The 21,465-nt window shown below is 36.8% G+C and overlaps 1 protein-coding gene across 2 annotated transcripts in view; it reads left to right on the top strand.

The window, feature by feature from the left end:
* The window catches only part of nup160 (nucleoporin 160), a 70,250-nt gene extending 60,420 nt beyond the window's left edge, over positions 1 to 9,830 (top strand). For both annotated transcript variants that reach the window (XM_056739877.1, XM_056739876.1), the window contains exons 30-35: positions 3,789 to 3,912; positions 4,002 to 4,103; positions 4,189 to 4,330; positions 4,654 to 4,779; positions 4,866 to 4,961; positions 9,508 to 9,830. In XM_056739877.1, the coding sequence (XP_056595855.1) occupies positions 3,789 to 3,912; positions 4,002 to 4,103; positions 4,189 to 4,330; positions 4,654 to 4,779; positions 4,866 to 4,961; positions 9,508 to 9,591 (674 nt within the window). In that variant the 3' untranslated portion in view covers positions 9,592 to 9,830. The remainder of the gene's footprint in view (positions 1 to 3,788; positions 3,913 to 4,001; positions 4,104 to 4,188; positions 4,331 to 4,653; positions 4,780 to 4,865; positions 4,962 to 9,507) is intronic.
* The last annotated feature ends 11,635 nt before the right edge of the window (positions 9,831 to 21,465 follow it).

Genomic DNA, 21,465 nt, shown 5'->3' with positions numbered 1-21,465 from the left:
TAACATACTAAAGACACAGAAAGACAAGTTTTGGTGCCATATAACCCCTTTTAAAAAACTCACTCCAAAAAATTTGAGATTGATTAATCATATTTGTACACACCATACATGTTTCTGCTACAAAATCAACACTTAACATTTGATTCTAGAACCTACCATTCCTGTACAATTACAGCAGACTAGTAAAGCAGTAGAGCTCACGTCATCCGTCTCTCATCAGTTACTGCAGAGTGTTTATAAATGTTACTAGAGCAACCAAATCTAGGGAAGCCTTCTTACGACCTCGTAGCAAGAGACTAGCGGCAGAGTCACTAGCAGTGTGAATGCACAGTTACAAAACAAACATAATTGTCAGTTATTTCATCTCATTGTCTTGAGGTCAAGTGAGGTTAAAATTAAAATAAAGCCTAGGTAACAGTTGCTAGGAGTCTCTGTTTAGATATTATGGTTTAGGCAACAGGATAGTGATTAAGATAATATAAGGTTGGATTTGCTTACTTCAAAAATGCTTAAAAACACTAACATTCGATAAAGACATTTACTTTCATCCTGCCAAAACACAAATTTTTCAATATCTTCCTGAAAACACATCACATCAAATCGTATCGTAATATGTCTGTCATCTGAAAAATGAAAGAAAAAGATTGAAAGCACAAATCGCTTGACTAGGGCTGGGCTATTGAACAATAACAATATGAATCGACGATGCACCCTTATCAATAACGATCGAAAATGTTTGAAATAACACTGCAAACTTAACATGTATAGACAAGAAGTTTTGTTTAATAACAACCCATGGATCGTAATCAGCCTTTTATTTTCTTAATAAGTGCAAGAATTTTTCATATCAAAGCCCATTGCACATTGAGTCCAAAATTTGCGTCAGAAATTTTTGCACGTAAAAAAAATTTTTTTTCTCATCCGTCAAGTATTTTGAGTGGCCATTTTAACAATTCAGAGACGTAACAACAGAAAACGCATTCGGACTGTATGTGCAAAGACCTTTAGGATTAGATTTGCAAGTTTGGATTTTGCTTTTACAGGGAGATCATTAACCGCGATACAGTGTTCATTCCATGAGTGCATGCAGCGCGACTCACATTCAAGTTCAACATTTAACTTGGTTTATATCTATCTCACATACATTGCAGTTATTCATCCTTACGTAAGTTTATTATTACCATGCATTTTAAAGTTTTGACTGTTTAAACTTTAAAGCGATTTGACTCGTTTCTTCTGACATATGAGTGCCTGGCCCACAAAGACAAGCAGTGCTAACTGCGCAGGTACATAAGAAAGTTCTCTTTTGCGTCTTTTTAGCTATTCAGCTGTAAAGTGCAAACAAGATTATGTGAAAAACACACAAGGTTCACATAAACAGTGGCTTTTGTTAAAGGTGAATGTTAACAGTGGATGTGTGTCAGTGAGGATGTGTGTAGCATTTAGCTCTTAAAGTGACAGTAACGTAATAAACCTGTTGCCGTCTCAGTTATAATAAGTCTAATTATTACCAAAACACTTGACAGTTATACATTTAAAAGTGGTAAATTTCAAACTTCATTTTCTACTGGTCTTAATAAAGGCTTTTTAAGTGTGTCAATAATTATCAATATCGAATGGTATGAAACATTACAGGTGCATCTTAAAAATGTGTTCTTTTCCTTTTGGAATTTAATAAAAAAACGAACTTTCTTATATTCTAGATTCATTAGGCACAAAGTGAAATAGTTTTTTGTTTTAATTCTGGTGGCTACTACTAGAACACCATAAAATCCAGTTTCTCAAAAGATGAATCAAAACATAATGTACAGAACAGAAATGTTCAAGATCTTTAAAGTATGTTAAATGATGCACTCTATACTTGGTTGGGGCTCCTTTTGCATGAGTTACTGCTTCAATGCTGAGTGACATGTAATCAGCCTGTGGCACTGCTTAGGGCTTATTGAAGCCCAGGTTGCTTAAATAGTGGCCTTTAGCTCGTCTTGTTTTATTTGATTGGATGTTTCTCAACTTCCTCTTGACCATCCCCTATAGTATCTCTATGAGGGTCAGGTCAGATGAATTGGTTGGCCAATAAAGCACAGTAATGTCATGGTCAGCAAACCAGTTAGAAGTAGATTTGGCACTGTGGGCAGTCAGCAGACGGAAACTACAAGGATTTCAAAATCTCCTTCTAGATGAGAGTTGCATTGACTTTGGACTTGATAATGCACTATGTACACAATCATAATGAATGATTGAGAATGTGGATTAAAAATAAATATTGAGCTGGAAATTGTAGCCATCGGTATAAAAAAACTCTAGAAATATTTCACTTTGTGCATAATGAATCTAGAATATTAGAAAGTCTCCTTTTTGGAATTAAATTACAAAAGAAAAAGAACTTGTTCATGTTATTCTATTTTTTTCACCTGTATATCGATGATACACTTTTCAGCTGTGTGTATTAACCCTGCGTTAGTATGTGCCTCGCTCACCCCTACAGAGGTTGCGCTAGACTTTTTCCATTGTCTGTCATTTTGATGGAAAGGCATATAAAAAATCTGTCAATCTTTTTTTGATGGTTCGAACGTGTTTTTTTGATGGTTTTCTTTGATGGTTCGAACGTGGTTCGTTTGCAGAGCGTAAGTATCTGGCGGGTACATAAGTCTGCATAAGTGAATGAAGATAAGGTGGTGCCGAACCAGTGGTGGTCTTGTAGGCCAGGAGCAGAGTCTTGAATGTGATGCGAGCAACTACAGGGAGCCAATGTAACTTAATGAAGAGAGGAGTGACGTGTGCTCTCTTTGGTTCATTGAAGACAACTCTTGCTGATGCATTTTGGATCATCTGTAGAAGTTTGGTGAATGAATAAAATAGGAATTACAGACAAATGTTCATATGTCCAGACAGTAACAATGACAGGTGCTTGTACTCACTGTTTTGTAATCATTCATTCACTCACAAGTAATTTTAAGCTGCTGTTAGGTCATTAAATAAGACGAAGAGAGACATTTTTCCACCCACTTAAAGTTAAGGTTCATCCTAAATGAGGCTGGTCGCTATTGCTCTCTGAAGGAAAAAAACCTGTAAACATCGCACCACTTGTTTGTGCGTGCCTGTTTGTGTATGAGAGCCCGCGACGAGAGGGTCGGATTATATGCAGTCATAAAGCGTAAACTTGTGTTATTCATTTTCAGATTGATGAGACGGGTTGCATGACAGATGCGAGCTTTGCGGAATCAGATCCACAAACAACGTTCGAGATCGCCGTGTTGTTATAAAAAGTGCAATAAGATTTTCAGTTTGTTTTGGAACTATGGCGAAACAAATTAGACGGGGACGGGCCATCATGGTCGCCTTGTTTATACACGCCCCTGGCTCCACACCGCAAGTCTCCGCTGATCCCGCGTGGGTTTTCCTGAATGGATGAGGCGATTTTGAGTAGCCTAATGAATTGGAAGTGTACGCGTTCCTACGATCATGTTCTGATGAAAGGAAATGATTGGATGCAACCAACTCGACAAAAAGGGGCATTTCAAACAGCCCTCATTGTAATCGGTCAAAATTACGGACGGCCATCAGATCTTTCCGTCACTGGAAGAAAAAATCTGTCAATGACGGAGAATTTTCAGTTAACGCGACCTCTGCACCCCTACATATTATTGTGGTACCATGGAAATATAAATTGTGTAAAATTATTTTAGTAAATGCTTTCATTCTCCTAGTCTTGCACATGCTAGAGCATGTTTTCTCAATTTTGAAAAAGCTTGTTTACTGTTAATAGTAAAACTTATTTTCTCTCACAGGAGGGGCATCTTCAGTAGAGATGGTGACTCTGCTGGTCCAAACAGGACTTTTTGACACAGCTCTCATGCTGTGTCAGACCTTTAACTTATCTCTGACACCAGTCTTTGAGGGACTCACCTTTAAGTACGTTTAGATTTCTCCGTTCAGAACTACCATTTTTCTCCAGATCTTTGAAGCAGACCTGATGTGTCCTTGTGTGGGTGTTTTTGTAGGTGTATTAACCTACAGTATAAAGGAGATCAGGACCAGACGGAGGCGTGGAACTGGCTTGCGGCCAATCAGCTGCCATCTGTCATCACTACCAAAGAATGCAGGTTTGTTAAATCTGACTCTGTGCAATTGTTCTTTCTTATAAACTCTGCTGTTCGAATAAACTCGGCTGTTTAAATCACCACACAGTGCGACAGATGAAGCTTGGCGACTTTTAGCCTATTATTTGGAGCATCATCCCTCACAAAATGCGGAATATCATCGTTGTGTTATCAGCAAGCTACTGTCCCACAGTGTACCACCGCCTGACTGGCTGGTTAATGCTCACAAGGTGAGAAAGACAGTTTTTGATTTTTCCTAACATGAGATGCAAAGACAAAAAATACATAAGTGACACTTCCTGTGTTTTGTATTTCCACTACATTATGCTAATTGCGGTTCCCTCAAATAGTTCACTTTATAATGCCAGAGGAAGTGATTCACACTTGTCACCTTTCGGCGAAATTTGCCATTCCAGAATGGGTCACTATTGTGATTTGTCTAGATAAGTTTTTGAAAATGGGGTTGATGGATCGCATCAATGTCACCATTGTTTTCACCCCGATGAGTTTGCATCCCTGCTGATTTGTAAGATTGAGTTGTGCTTTTCTTCAGGTCATAGATGCCGCGGCTCTCCTGCGTCTCTATCTGAACTATGACCAACTTCAGTCAGCATCTGAGCTTGTGCTGGAGTATGTCGACGCTATGCTTGGGAAGGGATATCAGTATTTTGGCATAGAGGTATAATGTTTTAACTGTTTTAGAGTTTTTTTGTTGTTGTTGATCCTGTGTGAGATGATTTCATGGGCAAATTTTTCTCCTGACAGCGTCCGCTCTCTGCTACAGCATCTCTTGTGTGGCTACCCTACACATCTATTGATCAGCTCTTAAGGAGTCTCAGTGAAAGTCAGATCAATGAAAAGGTGACACATTTCTTTCTTGATTAATACATTTAATCACTTATACAACAAACAACTATAATAAATGATGTCATAAAACAAAGATTTTGGGAATGCACAGTATTGTCGGCATTAAATATCAGCATCGGCCCGAAATGGAAAATTACGTCAATATGCTTTGTCTGTATGAATATGTGTTGATGATGGCAGGTGTTCTCCTCTGGAAATCCTGTCAAAGACACCATCTGTAACCCAGCAGAAGTGTTAAAGTTCTCGTTTATGTCGCGTCTTATTGCGTTTAAACTGTATTTTAAGATTTTTTGCTTGAGAACTTCATTAAACATCAAATACATTACCTATACTTCATATCATTACAAAGGGTTTTACATTGATATCCATACACTGTTTCATAAAATATATATGTAATGTACAATAATTTGCACAAAGAGTTTAAATCAGAGCAGCTTGCAATGCTAAATCCGCCATGTCTGCAATATAACACCCATTACTCTTTTAGTCCACAAACGTAATGCATCAGAGAAATATTATATTTTTCCCAATCTTTACACTGGATTTCTTGTCGTCATCGTTTTCCTACAAAAAATGCGGTCAGCGCGGTGTTTCTCCGGTAAAAGGGGGTGAAATTCAAACTGTTTGTATTTTGTGTAACATGAAGTTCATGTTTCATATTTCACAAACACACCATAAGTTTCACAGCTGTGTTGTTATTTTGTGTCCCTGTAAGTTACAGGCTAATGCTATAGCATAGTATGACGTCTTAGGGATGCAACCATGATACCAAATGATACCATAAAACTTCATTTCATATATGGTCCAATATGTTAATCACTAAGGTAACAAAATTAGTACAGTATGAGCAAAAGCACAAACAAATATAATATAGCAAACATACAAATGAAATGAACATGTTTCATTTTACCAGGTACAAGAACTGAATAAAGACTAAAAGTTTTATTCAAAATGTGAACGAATTTGAGCAAACGGACAGCTACAGACAAAAAGCATAACTTGCTCCCTTTGATATCTATCCACTATGGCTGTCATTCAAGAAGCCATTTTAAATTGGAAGCCAAACACACCAAATGCCAAATGGAACACCGCACCGTCCATTCGGTGGCTCTAAACAACTCATCTTCCCTGTGCGGTCGCATGCCTCGGTCCATTGGGCCCCACAGATAACATGTCAGCGCTGCGCGAGCTTTTCACACACTGCTTCGTTTCGTTCCACATTTGGTGTGTTTGGCTTCCCATAGGACTGAGTCAAAAAAGTCTTCGCTGTTGTACCCGCATCCTACCCGTGCCTACACCACACCGGACACGTAAATATTATTTCACCCGTTATACAAATATTGATGGGTCACCTGCATGCAGGACTATTAAGTTCTATACATCCTAAATGGTGTTACGGAGACTTTGCGATTTATGAACCGGGACGGTTTTTCAGTGCACTTACAGTGAGGGAATGAATTATTTGATCCCCTGCTGATTCTGTAAATTTGCCTGTTTACAAAGAAATGATGGGACTATGATTGTTATGGTGGGTTTATTTTAACCGATTGAGAAACAATATGAAAATAAAATCAGGGGAAATTTTATAAAAAGTTTATAAATTGATTTGCATTTCAGTCAGTGAAATAAGTATTTGATCCCCTAGAAGCAATAACTTTGCACTTGGTGGAGAAACCCTTGAAAGCACAGAGGTAAGACATTTCTGATAGTTGGTCACCAGGTTTGCACATTTGTCAGGATACATTTTAGTCCACTCCTCTGTCAATCTTTAAGGTGTCTTGGTTGTCGCTCAACAAGTTTTAGCCTCCTTCACAGATTTTCTATAGAACTAGGGTCTAGAGACTGGCTAGGACATTTAATGTGCTTCTCCTTAAGCCACTCTTTAGTTGTCTTGGCAATATTAGATGATAAGATTAGATTCAACTTTGTCATTACACATATACAAGTACAGTGTAACGAAATGTAGTTTAGGTCTAACCAGAAGTGCAATTAGCAAGTGCAGGATATACAGTGTTAATAAATACACAATACAATATTAGGGAAATACTATACAATGGGCATGTACTACGAGAAAACTTTACAGAAGGAATGTTCTATGAAAATATGTGAGTCGGTATGTACTATGAACAATATATACAGAAGGCTATATACTGTGAACATTAATGTACAGGCGGTTATTAACCGATAACAATTTAGACTATACAATAGTGCAAGTGACTTAAGTGTGCATTAATTATAGACATAGCTATTGAAGTTGCAGTGCAATATATGAGTTAATGCGGTTATTAAAGGTACGGTACAGTATATGAGTTAATGCGGTTATTAAGGTTACAGTGCAGTAGATGAGTTAATGCAGTTATTGAAGTTATAGTGCAATAGATGAGTAAATGCCGTTAATAGAGTTACAGTGCAGTAGATAAGTTAGTGCAGTTACTGAAGTTACAGTGCAGTAGATGAGTTAATGCAGTTATTGAAGTTATAGTGCAATAGATGAGTAGATGCAGTTAATAGAGTTACAGTGCAGTAGATAAGTTAGTGCAGTTACTGAAGTTACAGTGCAGTAGATGAGTTAATGCAGGTTTGAAAGTAGTCCATTAGTGCACATTTTAATTAATGTGGATGGGGTTGTGTGTGCCTCCTTTCGCTTTCCTGAAGTCCACGATGATCTCCTTTGTCTTGGAGGTGTTAAGGAGCAGGTTGTTGTTTGAGCACGATGTGGCCAGGTGCCGGACCTCCTCCCTGTAAGCAGTCTCATCGTTGTTGCTGATGAGACCAATCACTGTTGTATCGTCTTCAAACTTGATGGAGTTAGGTCCGTTCACAGGTCTGCAGTCGAGTGTGAAAAGGGAGTAAAGAAAGGGGCTCAGTACGCAGCCCTGTGGTACACCAGTGTTGAGGGTGATGGTGGTGGAGCAGATGTGGCCTAACCTAACAAGTTGGGGCCTGTTCGTCAAGAAATCCAGAAAATATGTTTTAGGTTTTAGGTAAGATAGGTTTAGGATGTGCCTTTAACATGACAGTGATCTAGTTAAGGGGAGGAGGTTCTTGTTCAAGATTTTACAGGCCTGTCCCTCACCCCCTCAATGCGGTGAAGTCTTCCTGTAAACGTATCAGAGATAAAAAGCCCTAAAGCATTATGTTTCCAACACTGACACCAAGAACACTAGTCCTACAGAGAAGCACATAGTCAGCATTTCTCTCCCTCCAGAAACAGGAGTCAATTTTGGTCTCCCAGCAGTGCCAGCACTTTGGCCAAAGCCTTACCTGAATCATTTTGATGTTCATTATCAAACTTCAGACAAGCCAGACGGGCCGTCTTGGGCAGGAGGACCTTGCGGGTGCTTCAGGATTTCAATCTATTGTGGCATAGTCTACCAATGGTCCCAACTGTCTTGAAATCATTATCAAGCTTCTTCCATGTAGTTCTGGGCTGATCTTTAACCTTTCTCATGATCATCTTTACTCCATTCGGGAAATCTAGCAGGAAGCTCCAGACCAAGGGTATGTGATAGTTATTCTGTATTCCTTCTATTTCCAAATAATTGCACCAACAATTGTCTCCTTCTCACCAAGCTTCTGTCTGTAGCCTATTCAAGGTTTGTGCAGGTCTACAATCTTGTCCCTGACATCCTTTAAAACCTATTTGGTCTTGACCATGGTGGTGGAGATGTTGAAATGGAAGATACAGATTCTGTTGGCAGGCATCTTTTATATAGATAACAAGCTGACTTAGGGGTACTTTCTTAAAGTGACAGGACTAATCTGCTGTCCATAAAGGCACATAACCAATCTGTGGAGCCAGAATTCTTGCTAGTTGGTAGGGGATCAAATACTTATTTCACCGAATGAAATGCAAATCAATTTATAATCTTTATATAGCATTTTCCCCCCTGATTTTTTAATATATTCTCTCTCTATCAGTTAAAATAAACCTACCATAAAATTGATAGTGTCTTCATTTCTTTGTAAGCAGGCAAACTTACAAAATCAGCAGGGGATCAAATAAATATTTTCCTAAATGAAATTGTAAAATTCGCTAATTGCTGCATCCCTAGTCGTGTTAAACATTCGTACTAACACTATGCCATTATGCATCAGCACACAGTCTGCAGGTATTTATGAATGTATATTATTAAGACAAAAGCTCATTGTTTGTGGTAGATGGTGGTGCTCTTTGGAGGCTTTCTGTGTCAGCCATCACTGTAAATGACACTCTGATGCTAAGCTGCAGCTTTGATAATTTCACAATTTCAATAATTTTTTTATAGAAAAACACTATTTTATTGTGGTCATTCAGTAAAAAACATAATTAACAAAGTTCATGCAACTGTAGAATTTTCAAATGTTACAAATATTTTAACGATGTACATTAGGTTTGGATGATGTCTGCCAAATTGGCATCGGACAATGTCTAAAGTAAAACATTGAAATGGTCGATGATATCAGCTTCTTGTTTAAACAGTTATAAAGTCAGGCGGGTCTGTTTGGAAAAATGTTCTGATGACATCTTTTTAATATTCTCTGGCTTCTCTGTTCACAGATGTACAAGAATCTCAAAGATAAACTAGCAGAGTATCACAGGTTGGTGGAGCAGAGCAGCAGACACAAACTCATGGCTCGTTGACCTCAACTCGTCATACATGTATTCAGGATGAGTCATGTCTACATGAAGTTCATGTTTCTTGACGGCATGTAAAGCTTCCTGTTTATGCTTCCTGCTCAAAACATGTAAAAAATAGTTTCATTGGTTTGATACAGTGGATTTTGTTTTCTATATAGATACTCTTAAAATCTTAACATTTTGTATACTCTTGTTTACATGAGATGTAATTTACATATGAAATAAATGGTTGTTTAATTGAGGTTTGCATTGTTCAAATATATTAACTTGATAGGTTAGAATTTGGGTGATGCTTTGTTATTCTCGTATACTGCATAAAAAATGTCAATGATGCCATGGCAAAATGGCCCATCATTTCAGAACTTCAGCCCTAGGACCCTAAAAAATATTACTACTTTGAGTAAATATTTTAACTGGTAATTTTACTTGTACTCAAGTACAATTTCATCAAAGTGAAAGTTACTTTGTTACTTTTTAAAAGCGGGTGGGGACCTCTCCTTCTTTGTGCAACACCAGCAATAGTAATCATGGTGGCTAATTTTATATATGAAAACAAGTAACAAGTGCAATGCAACAAATAAAGAATTGTTTGTCTTGTTTTGCAGAATCATATAGCAGAAATATTAACTTAACAATTATTAAATCAATATACATTTCTTCAGAAGCAGAACATTAGTGAACCGTGTGTCTACAAAACGGGATTAAACAGTTAAAATACAGCATTATGCACCAATGTTGTTTTGACTTTTACTAAACTGTCCAAACTTCTTATAAGTTACCAATGCAACAAGGGTACAAGCATTAGTGGTACAAATATTATTTGTTTTAACCTCTTCATTCTTGCACATAAAGATTTTTATAAAATGCTAGTTTGCACAGCATCCATAATCCTGTTTTGAAGCTGAAATGGTTGCTTAAATTAGGTACGATGACAAAATTTCCAAACACCCCTAAGCTCAAAATGGATCACATGACTAGACAGAGCTGAAAATTCCCTTTACGACGACACCTGAATTGTGAAAATCAGTTGAGGATTGCGAAAGCTATGATATTTATAATACCGAGGAATATAGTCAAATAGTAAACATTAACTACAATAGAAGTCGTGTGACCGAAAATGCTTATTATTCACACGTTTTTGCTTGTAACTTCCTTATTTTATCAGATATTTGCATGAAATTTGAATGGAAGGTAGAATTGTGTTCATTCTTTCAAATGAAATCATGAAAATGTACTGTTTTAGGTGGAATGGGCATCAGACCCATGGTACCTCACTGAAAACAATTATAATTAATAAGCGTTCATTCATATTCATAAACATTTATTTTCAGAATACAAGAGAAAGCAGCAAAACACATCAATATTAATTGTTAATTCATATTCATAAGTACACAACAAATTTTCATTCTCTCCAGGAGGTGCTGTCTGGCTAGACCTGGCTGTGTGTTGGGCCCCTTTCACCTTTTCATAATTAGCTGTTAAGACATAACATCAATTATTAGGCCCCTCAACTGTACATACATTGATTAACACTGGATTTCTCTATCATAAGCAGCACCAGAAGCCTAATAAACATGGAGAATCATCTTACATGTTTGTAAGTCTAGAATCTACATGATTAAAGAAAGTCTGACATAAAATGTTCTAATCAACATGGCTATGTGTTGCAGGATACTTTGGATGAAAGAGTAAACAAAATTAACCGACAACAAGCACGACTTTTTGATCACATTCATCCAATGCCACTTTTAAATTATGTGCATAGATTTGCTATATTCAGCTTGAGGTTACATGAAAAAATGCAAAAAAGACCGAAATAATATTATACTTGTTTACTTTGTCATATCCACATTGCACTTGCCCAGGCCTACTGTCATATCAAGTGTTCTCAGTCTATTAATTTTAGACAGAGTAACAGGCTAGTCCTCAGTAATCTAACTCGAAGTGATGTAAACTATGTTACCATTTTGACACGTATGTCAGAAAAAACATGATATACATATTAAACTACACAGCATCGGTAATAATGTCAAGAAAAACAACCCAATTTCCGCGATTTAGTTAAATACTTTCTCCACCATGGATTTCGATGGAATTTAGTCAGTAACAAGATAAAAGCTGTGTATTTAGGTCAGTGGCGGTTCTACATTGAATCACTCTCCGGACGAGATCCCCTCTGGGTGCCCCCCCACCTACTCCCACACATCCGAGAAAAAAAAGGTATGTTTTACCATAACTATATAAGTGTAAGACAAACCTAATGTTTCTAAATTGCACAAATCCTTCAACAGAACATTTTAAAAACACAATTCTGCACAAAACAGTATAAGTTATCAGAACTTAAATATACTCTATGTACATAAAAGTGGCAACGTATGTACAATCATGATATAACACGAGCGGAGAACAACAACAATATAAAATATTAAGAATAATATACAAATAAAATATAGAATAAATATTCTAAATAGCACAAATCCTTCATCACACAAATCACACAAAAGCAAATCTAATTATTACACTATTGCACTAACAGAAAACACAAACTAAAACCTGACCTTTCTGGATGCAAAATCATCAATAATGTCATCATACGAAATCTGCCCCCTATTGAGTGATTGATACTGTCGATAACAAGGCCAGTGAGTTGTTCCTGAGACATGGTTGACCTCAGTTACGACTTAATCAGCTTTTGAAAAGCTTCCCTCTGATTGAGCCACAGTGACTGGCAGAGTAAGTGTAATCCTGAGAGCAGTCCAAAAGTTGGGAGTAGATCTCCGATAGATCCTTATCATGCATAAAAGTGATAAATTCAAGGAGGTTGATGGTTTTTGATGGCTGACCAGTGGCAGAGGATTCTCCAAAATACTTTAGAATTGCCCCTGAATTTGCAATTGAAATTGACATGAAAAGACAGTAGGCTACAGTATAACTCTTATGAATTGCAAATTTAAATAAACATGCCCTTACATGCCAAATGTCTGTCATGACTCATTAGACGCTATAATAATCTAATCTAAAGGCTCCTTGGTTACTGCCTCGAATTATATTCTTTGTCACGCAACAAAGTTATAGCAAATGTTCGTCTTTGAAACTTCCTACACATATGTTCATTTCGTTGGCTAATTACAGGTCCCAACATTAACACCAATGATGGAAATAAATATTAACTTTACAGTTTTGTTGCAATGCACAATCTAATGTTGAAATTAGATCTCGTGTTTGTTGAGTTAAAACCGAATTATTATTGTATAAGCATAGCAAGCATCATAGCAAGACGGCTAACAAACGTCAGAGTTAACGTTATACCACCAATTAACATTAGCCCTTCACTGATGACATGGATAACGTTACCATGATCATACAGAGAGAACATAGTTGCATACCTTTATCTTTTGCTCTTTTCTCCTTTTATTTTTTCCTATTTTGGGCATCTGACGGCTTCAATCTTTTTCTCTCCATCGCTGTCTCTGTGTTTATCTGGCACTCGACAATCAACACATTTCACCCCCCGCCCCAATACTGTCACTCACGACCAGAAGTCCATACTAAACCACTTCACCTCCACATAATCGTTTTGGATTACCTTTTTTTATTAGACATTTCACACACATAATTCAGAAAAAAACATGCAAATTATAGGTTAGTGCTTTAATATTATGAATGAAATGTGCGTTATTTGGAAGAAAGTCAAGGTGTGACTGATTTTAGCCCACTAAGTGGATCCCCCTCCTTGTCCGCTCCATTTGGGAGAGGCGAACTGTCCACCGCGGGCGCGGCCCCTCCCCTTTCCACTTTTTACACAGCTTCTGCGCTTCTCAGCACGCAGGGGCGGCAATTTGCCAATTCCCCACACATACAGTTATATTATAGATAATAGAAACCCGCGGCGAAGATTATTTTTCTTCTTCAAGTGCTTTTGCCGCCCCCCACGTGTCGTGTAAAGTTGGCGCCCCGGGCGGCTGCCCGGTTCTCCCGTGCCTAAAACCGCCACTGATTTAGGTCCATCAACCTTTCATTAGTGTCCAAAGCTTAGATGAAGCCCACCCCTGAAAGCCGAGGTGACCTGAAATCACATTAGGGCTGATATCCCGAAGTGTCCAACGCTTCAGGGATGTAGTTACCGTCGTATTCAGAAAAAAACATACTCCCACCAGGGGTAGATATTGAATGACATACACATTTTAGTACCATGCGGTTAGGAACACATTTTTGAGACAGAATGTACGCCGCGAGTGGCTATGTCATCATATCTACTTAAATAGGGGTTTACTTCATTGTCTTCAGCAGTCAGAGTTCGATGGGGTTTCACCTTTAGAACAGGTGCACTACCAAAGTCTTACTTCTCCGTCTTCATCGCTCTAACTCATGTGATTTTAAATATAACGTTACAGCTTTGTATCAGTCGACCCTTCAGAAGATGTAAACAACGCTGGTTCAGAAGAACTTTCAGTTTTTAAAAACTACCTGTGTTAATTTAGCAAATTTAAATTTGAGTAATTTTTATTCATACTATGGAAAGTCAATCGGGACACATTTTGAAGTGAGCCACTCCTTTAAGAGCTTTATATGTTTAGAATACATATGTATAGTTGAGATAAAATCCTGGTTTATCATTTAGCCTGATTATCATTACCCCTTGGCCAATATGTATTTATGAACAGTGTTTTGTTTTTTGTATATTCCCTTTACCATTTACAAGAACCTTACTACTTACAGGTAAATTGCTGGTTTTAGTCTAGTCTTTGTGGCAAGCTGTCATTTTAGTTTTTATTTGTTTTAGTCATGTTCATACTCTTTTTAGTCTAGTCAATATTCAGTCGACCAAAAGTCTAAGCATTTCAGTCTTAATTTAGTCAGAATTATCGCTAACTATTTTCGTCTAGTTTAAATGGACGAAATCTGATGACATTTTAGTATAGTTTTAGACAATGAAAATGTTATTTTAGTATCTTTTTAGTAATGCAATTATAATTAACCCTGTCAATATAGTAATAGCACCTAGTAGTATAGACGAAACCAAAATGTCGTTCCAGCCAAACCCATTTCAAACAATGTTATCTTATTATATTATTGTTACATTAAGAATACATCCATTCCAGACATGGAAGACGCACGTGTGACTATAAAAATCAAAGTATTTGCTTTGCAAAGCATTACTATTATACCTGATCATCATGTCAATCAGTACAAAGTAGATGAGCAGAGCACAATTTCCCATAATTTGGAAAGAGATAAAATAGGCTAATGTATGTCTTATGGTTTTGTTTGTTTAAATATAAAGGCAAGTTCTTGACATATTTCTCACATTTAGACAATATTTTACATACAAATTTTAATAAGTTTAATGACAAAACGAGTAAAAGCATTTCACAATGTTAAATTCATTTAGCAGAGACACAGTTCTTCCTCGTTATGTAAAAGAAAAACACAATTTGAACATTTCAATGAAAAGTAAAAAACATCTAAAAGTTAAAAGTATAAAATTTTACTTTACACCTATAGTGAATGTTTGAATATAGGTTACATAATTAATGAGCAAATTTGTTTACTTGTTAGATGAGGATGTGAAACTTATTAATTTTTTTCCCTTGTCTAAGTACACTCTAAAAAAAAGCTGTGTTAAAACAACCCAATTTGGATGTGTCAATGAATCAAAAGTTGAAGTTTTATTAAGGATCGAAATGCAAGACAAAAAGAATTCCCAAAAACTTGCAATATTTTAATGCTCAATGAACAATAAAACGGCATATAAAACACTTCGATGCAATTTATGTTTATACATATTAAAAAAAAATCAATAAATTACATAAGTTTAGATTTTAACATATACATAAAGTCGCACAAGAAAATATAAATAGTTTGACAACTTTCCACTTTGAAACTCATAACTGTTTACAAAATACAATTAACAAAGTTGCATAGGTAAAATGCTTTAGGGCAATTCCAGCATTATGGATGTGACAAAAAAACTCAGAGAATGTACCAATATACTGAACCATTTATTTATATTTTACTAAACCCTTGTTGATAGAACTGCACTAATATGATAAAATATCAGTCTATGCAGAAGTTTTCTATTTTAAAGAAAGGAAATAAATAAGCGTTATGGATGTGAAAGTGGGCCATCGTATTCAGGAGGCAACAAACTTTGTAGGATTAGTGTGAACTAAAATGTACAAACCTGAAGCAATAATGCCTTAACTTGAAGAGTGACCTCACACAGGTAATTGAACCACCAAATGTAGATAATGTGCAGTTAGTACAGTAAAACCTTTGGTAAAAACTTTTTTCATGGTATTGGTTGACATTTGCAAGGAATGTATTAGTCCGAGAACTTTCCTCTTCATATAAACTCACAATTTTTTTTGAAAAGCTTTAGTTCTTTCGGTACTGCTTAACCTGACATATCCACGGAGCAGTCTTACTGAGATGATTCTTTTCCTGGGAGTTTGTAGACAACAGTGTGGTGTGCACTTTTGGAAGTGGATGTCCAGCAGGAGGGTTTCTTTATCAATTTCTTCATCTATAAAGAGAAAAAGAGACAAGAAAAGAGACCAGAGAAGAATGTAAGGAATCTGGCCTGATCAGAGCACAATGGATTATAATAAACATGTAAAGAAGTACATTAATATATTACCTAAACAAAGTTTACTTTTAAGCTTGGTATCAGGATATCAAAGTTCCAGTCTTCTTTCTCCTGAATAGAACGATCCATTATTATTAGCTGTTATTCTGCAACCTGTCAGTGGGGGGTGAAAGAAGAATGGGATCTAGTACAGAAAGTAAAATCTCTAACTAAATACAGTTTTATCACATTTTCATATTCGTGGTGTCTTAAAACAGGGCCGGCCCAGCCTGTGTTGGTGCCCTAGACAAGATTTTAGATTGGCTGAGTACACTTATGTTTTTAAGATTATCTCAAGTAGTAATACATTTAATAAAAATTGTATAATTACTAAAAAGTATAAAATTAGTGTACAAAAGGAGAGCACTATTAATACATAATGTAAGTGTACTTTTTATCATCTGACTAGGCTAGATATAATTTTACTTAATACATTTTAAATTATGTATTTTTTAACATTCAGTAAATAATGTTTAGTTTTTATCACATACATTTCTTGAAAAATATTGTGGTATTGTAAATGGACTCAATGAGTCCTTTGCCCGGCTGTATAATTGTCTTATGTTCATTTTATAGATATGACTTTAAATAAAAATAGATTTCCTTAAGCAAACGAAAACATTTATAATTATTAAATATGAGATTAAAAATCTTACCTGTTTCCCTTTTTTTCAATGAGATGTGCAGTGAAGAACCTTCTCATCCAATGATCTTTTTCTTCAATGGCATCAAAATGTACTTGTTGCAGAAGGAAGGCATTGGTTTTGAAATTTGAAATGAACTTTGTTTAAGATCAAGTTTTCATTTTCTCAAATCCACTGCAATCGTGGCCATGTCACAAACCTTATTCAAAATTTCTCCCTTTGTGTACAGCAGAACAAAAACATTAACACAGGTTTGGGACAATTAGTAAATTATGATAGAATCATAATTTTTGGATTAACTATTCTGAATTTTCCTCAAAGAAGCTGATTTTGTAGTTTCATCTAAACATAGAGCCCAGTTTATTGTAAAGTTCCATTAATGTGCAGCAACTGAAGATTCAGGAGTTTGCTTTTGGATGAGAAAAGATCATTTTCGTGCTTTGGTCAACGACTTTGTCAATATTGATTGACAATAATGATCAGGCATAACACTAATGCTTGTTTATGGCGCTGTAAAAGCTGTAATTTCGTATAACAAAAACCGGAAAAAACTAATGCACTCTGTAAATTGCGGAGAACGGTTGCGTGATAAATAAGGGAAACTCTCACGAATGCAACATTATGAGTAGGGATGAGCGAGTACAGCATTATCTGTATCTGTATCTGTTAACCATATGAATTATCTGTATCCGTATCTGTACTCGGACTGGGCGGGGCCTAACCCAGAAGTGGGCGGGATTTAACCCGGAAAATGGGTCGGGTTGTCTAGAGATGGGCGGGGCTTTAACCGGTATGTTATTTTAAGCATGCAATTGATATGTGTTGATCAGAAATTGTTATATTTATTGCTGATTAAAAAAAATATTTACATGACAGCATCAGCATTGAGCTTAGGATCAATGGTTTTGATCACGATAACAAACTAACTATATACAGAACAAGTTTTGCAACAATGAATACAACACATGCGGTTGCAATTATGAAGTAAAATGTAATGAACAAGAGTGTAAAAAGGTTCAGGCTTGAGGAAGAAAGGAGGCGGAGTCGGCGTGGCTGGGAAAGCGTAATAATCTCTTTATTTACTACAATACTTCCGGGTTGTAGACCCGCTCACTCAATAACACAATCTCTTTGGTTGTGACGAATCTTTCCTTTGGATCGGACACTCCTAGACACCTTGTCTCTCTCCGTCCGTCGATGCGCGCTTTCCCAGCCTGGTTTCTCTCTCTTCTCTTCTCTTTTGTCGTGCCTTAAATGTGTCTCCTCGCCAATTACTAGAACAAGAAGCAGGTGATTTCACTCTAGCCTTGATCTGCTTACTCACCGTCATACTCCCGACACGCCCCTCTGCCGCAGACCGTGCTAGACCACGCCCCCCTTTCCACAAAGAGTTTGCGTGAAGTAAAAAAAACTGGTTAGAGCCAGCTGAGTGTTTAAAAAAGAAAAAAAAACTCCCACAGGCAGAGACGCAACGTGAGTCGCATTCTACCAAGCGCCACGTCTGAACAAACCCCACGTTTATCAAAACTCTACTGTTTAATAAGTAAGTGCTACAAACCGAAGTAATAAACAAACCTGAAGCTGAAGAGACCTAACCGTTAACGGAAAAGACGCGCGAACCTGAGTGACTGAGGGAGAGACAGAGAGCTGCGGACACAGTCAGCAACACAATACATCTGTATGTGTGTAGGGGAGGGACGCTGTGACTAGCCTATCACAGAACGCAGACACAGTCAGCTACCCAATGAGGATTTTTATTCAATCCGAGCACAGATATTGACTTGTATTACTCGTATGATACTCGTACTCGGCAAAAGTGCTTTATCCGTACCAGATATTCGTTTCGGCCGAGTATCCGGCTAAACTCTAATTATGAGCAACCCAATAAACATTTAGACGTTTGATGACCGTTGAAAAGACGTAATTCCGACACGTCCCGTCACGGTTGAAAAATAGTTCCAAAATGAAAGTTGAACCGACGTCTTTGACGTCATCTGAACGTGATTTCCACGTCTTTTCTGCCCGTCCCTGGACGTCCAAATGTGTCCGCTTCCGGACGTTTATTACTAGATGTGTAGCTGCTTAATGTAAGCGTATATATAAGAATGCGTTTAATATAATCAAACTCGCGTTGTGTAACATCGTGCAAGGCAAGCAATTATGTCTAAAGGTTTACGTGTCCTAAATTGACATACGTTTTAAAAAGGTCCAAAATCGGTCCGGTCTGACCTGAACGTCTATAGAACGTTTCAATCACGTGTACATCACAAACAATAACACTTTATATGTGGACTTAAGCAAAAATAAGTGTCTTAATTTAGCACATCATATTTTATAGTGAACATCACATTTTTTAATTGTCTTCCATTTGTATTACAGCTACTATTCAAACAAGAAAATAAAAATAGTAGAATCTCGATAGCAATGGAGTTTAACATTGATGTTCAGCAGCCATTAATCAAACATGAAAATGACAAAAGTACAGTATTACCGAATCACATTTGAAACTACTTAAGTCCATTTTTTTCAAAATGTTAACTCATTTTCTTGGTCCCCAACCACCGGCTCTGCCAGGAGTGTGATTCATGTGTTCCACCATTGATGCATGGAAGTCAGAGCTATGGCACTACCTAATTATTTCCTAACAGTCTTGTATTACTGTTAAACCAGCCATAAAACAAGTATCCATCAACCCCAGTGTGCTTCATGTGTTCCGCCATTGCTGCATCAAAGTCTGAATCTGTTGCATTTGGGCTACACCTGTTCACAGCATCTGAGTGAGAGAAAAGAAGATGAATATTAAAAAAGTAGAAAAAAAATCAAAGGCAAAATTTGAGGTAAATTACATGAATGTATTTAGAAAAAGTCAGATTATCACACAACTAAATTTAAAATACATACAAGATTGTAATTAACATGTATTAGACTTTATTCTTCTCTAGAATAACCGAATGTCAAAAAGTTACAAATAACACTAGAATAAACGTATTTACGGGTAGCAAAAGCACCTGATGAGTACTGTACTCCATGCTGTTCGTTTTGAAAGATGAACTTCAGCAAATAGCTGGTATTCTTGATCATGGCAAGTCTTCATCTTCTATGAAGAGTCTAGATTGTGACAAAGAATATATGTTAGATTAGTGGTGCCCTTGAGAAAGACCCTCTAAACTTTGTAAAAGTGGTATTTCTGGTAAAACCTGATGTTCTTACAGAGAAGTCCACTAAATAGAGAAAATAAAAATGACATAAATGAAAAAATAGACAAGGAACAAGAGATTTTTGCAATGTCATAAGGCCAAAATTACCTTGAACTATATAGTATAGCTTTGAATGGCTTCTTTTTAAGTTGACCACCCCTCATGATAAATTTCACCATAAAGGCATTTAACGTGATTCTGTGAAATAAATGACTCAGGATTACTTCACCTCAGAAAAATTACAGTTTGTTTTCAGATTTGTTGCCATCACTATGGTTCTTTTGTTAACTACCCAAATATTTGTTTATACACAGAGAAATAGAAGAAAAAAACCCCCACAAACTAACATCCACACAAACACACACATTCTTTGTCACAATGCAATCTCTTAATAGAAGATGTAGACTTGCCATGTTCCAGAATGCCAGCTATTCACTGAAGCTCATCTTTAAAACCGAAAAGCATGGAAAATATTCCTTTGGAATCCTGAAAGAAAAATCTGTTCATTAATATGTACAGACACACCTGGACACATGACTACACCTAAACTGAATGTGACACTTGCTGTCACATTTTGTGTTTAATACAAACAATTAGGCCGGATGTCCCAAAGGAAGAAGGTTTGGAACCCCTGATTTATTTACACATTGTTCCTGTAGTTGCATGAAATTACTCAACTTGATGTTAATTGTAACTGACACAAAACTCAGCCAACGTTAGCTCTTTACCTGCCAGCCTTTACAAAAAAAGTTCTCAGCCAGCTTCAGGGTTTTTTAACATTTTCTCTAAACTTTGATGGCTCACAATACATTTTCTGTAATGAATAATAACTCGTTTTTTGCAGTGAACGGTTGATTTTTAAATGACAAGATAACTGTGGCAGGGAACGAGTTAGCAGTTTGGGGGATTGATGATTTTGCTATCAATATCCTAGCAAGAAGCATTAACGTTACACAGCACAGCTCAAGTGTAGAAACTAGGGTAAAGCCTAACTTTAAACGACCTTTTAGCCTGCTAGCTAATTTTAGCCAAACACAAACTACATGGCAGCTGACCATGTGCGCATCATTTCTTTCAGTTCCTTCGTCTCCAACAAGTAAGACTCAACCACATTAATAAAACTATACAAAATGTACTTACCCAACAGAAGTATTTGTAATACTCCGTCACTTTTCGAAATAAACCAAACCGACATTACCGAGTCTTCCTCTTCTTTAGAGTTTATTGCGGATGGTAAATCAACTGAAGGAGCATTACCGCCACCAACTGGACTGGAGTATGGATTACGGATTTTGACCGCACAGTTTTGGCAATCATCCACTTTAAATTGTGAAAGGGTGCATGACGTGTAACGTCAGTCAACGTCTATTCACAACATTTTTAAAACTAATTGGGCACTCAAATGAAT

The sequence above is a fragment of the Triplophysa dalaica genome, chromosome 24, assembly GCF_015846415.1.
Source record: "Triplophysa dalaica isolate WHDGS20190420 chromosome 24, ASM1584641v1, whole genome shotgun sequence".
In the NCBI taxonomy this organism is placed as follows: Eukaryota; Metazoa; Chordata; class Actinopteri; order Cypriniformes; family Nemacheilidae; genus Triplophysa; species Triplophysa dalaica.
The sequence above is the reverse complement of the archived record's forward strand: the minus strand, read 5'-3'. Positions and strand labels throughout refer to the sequence as shown.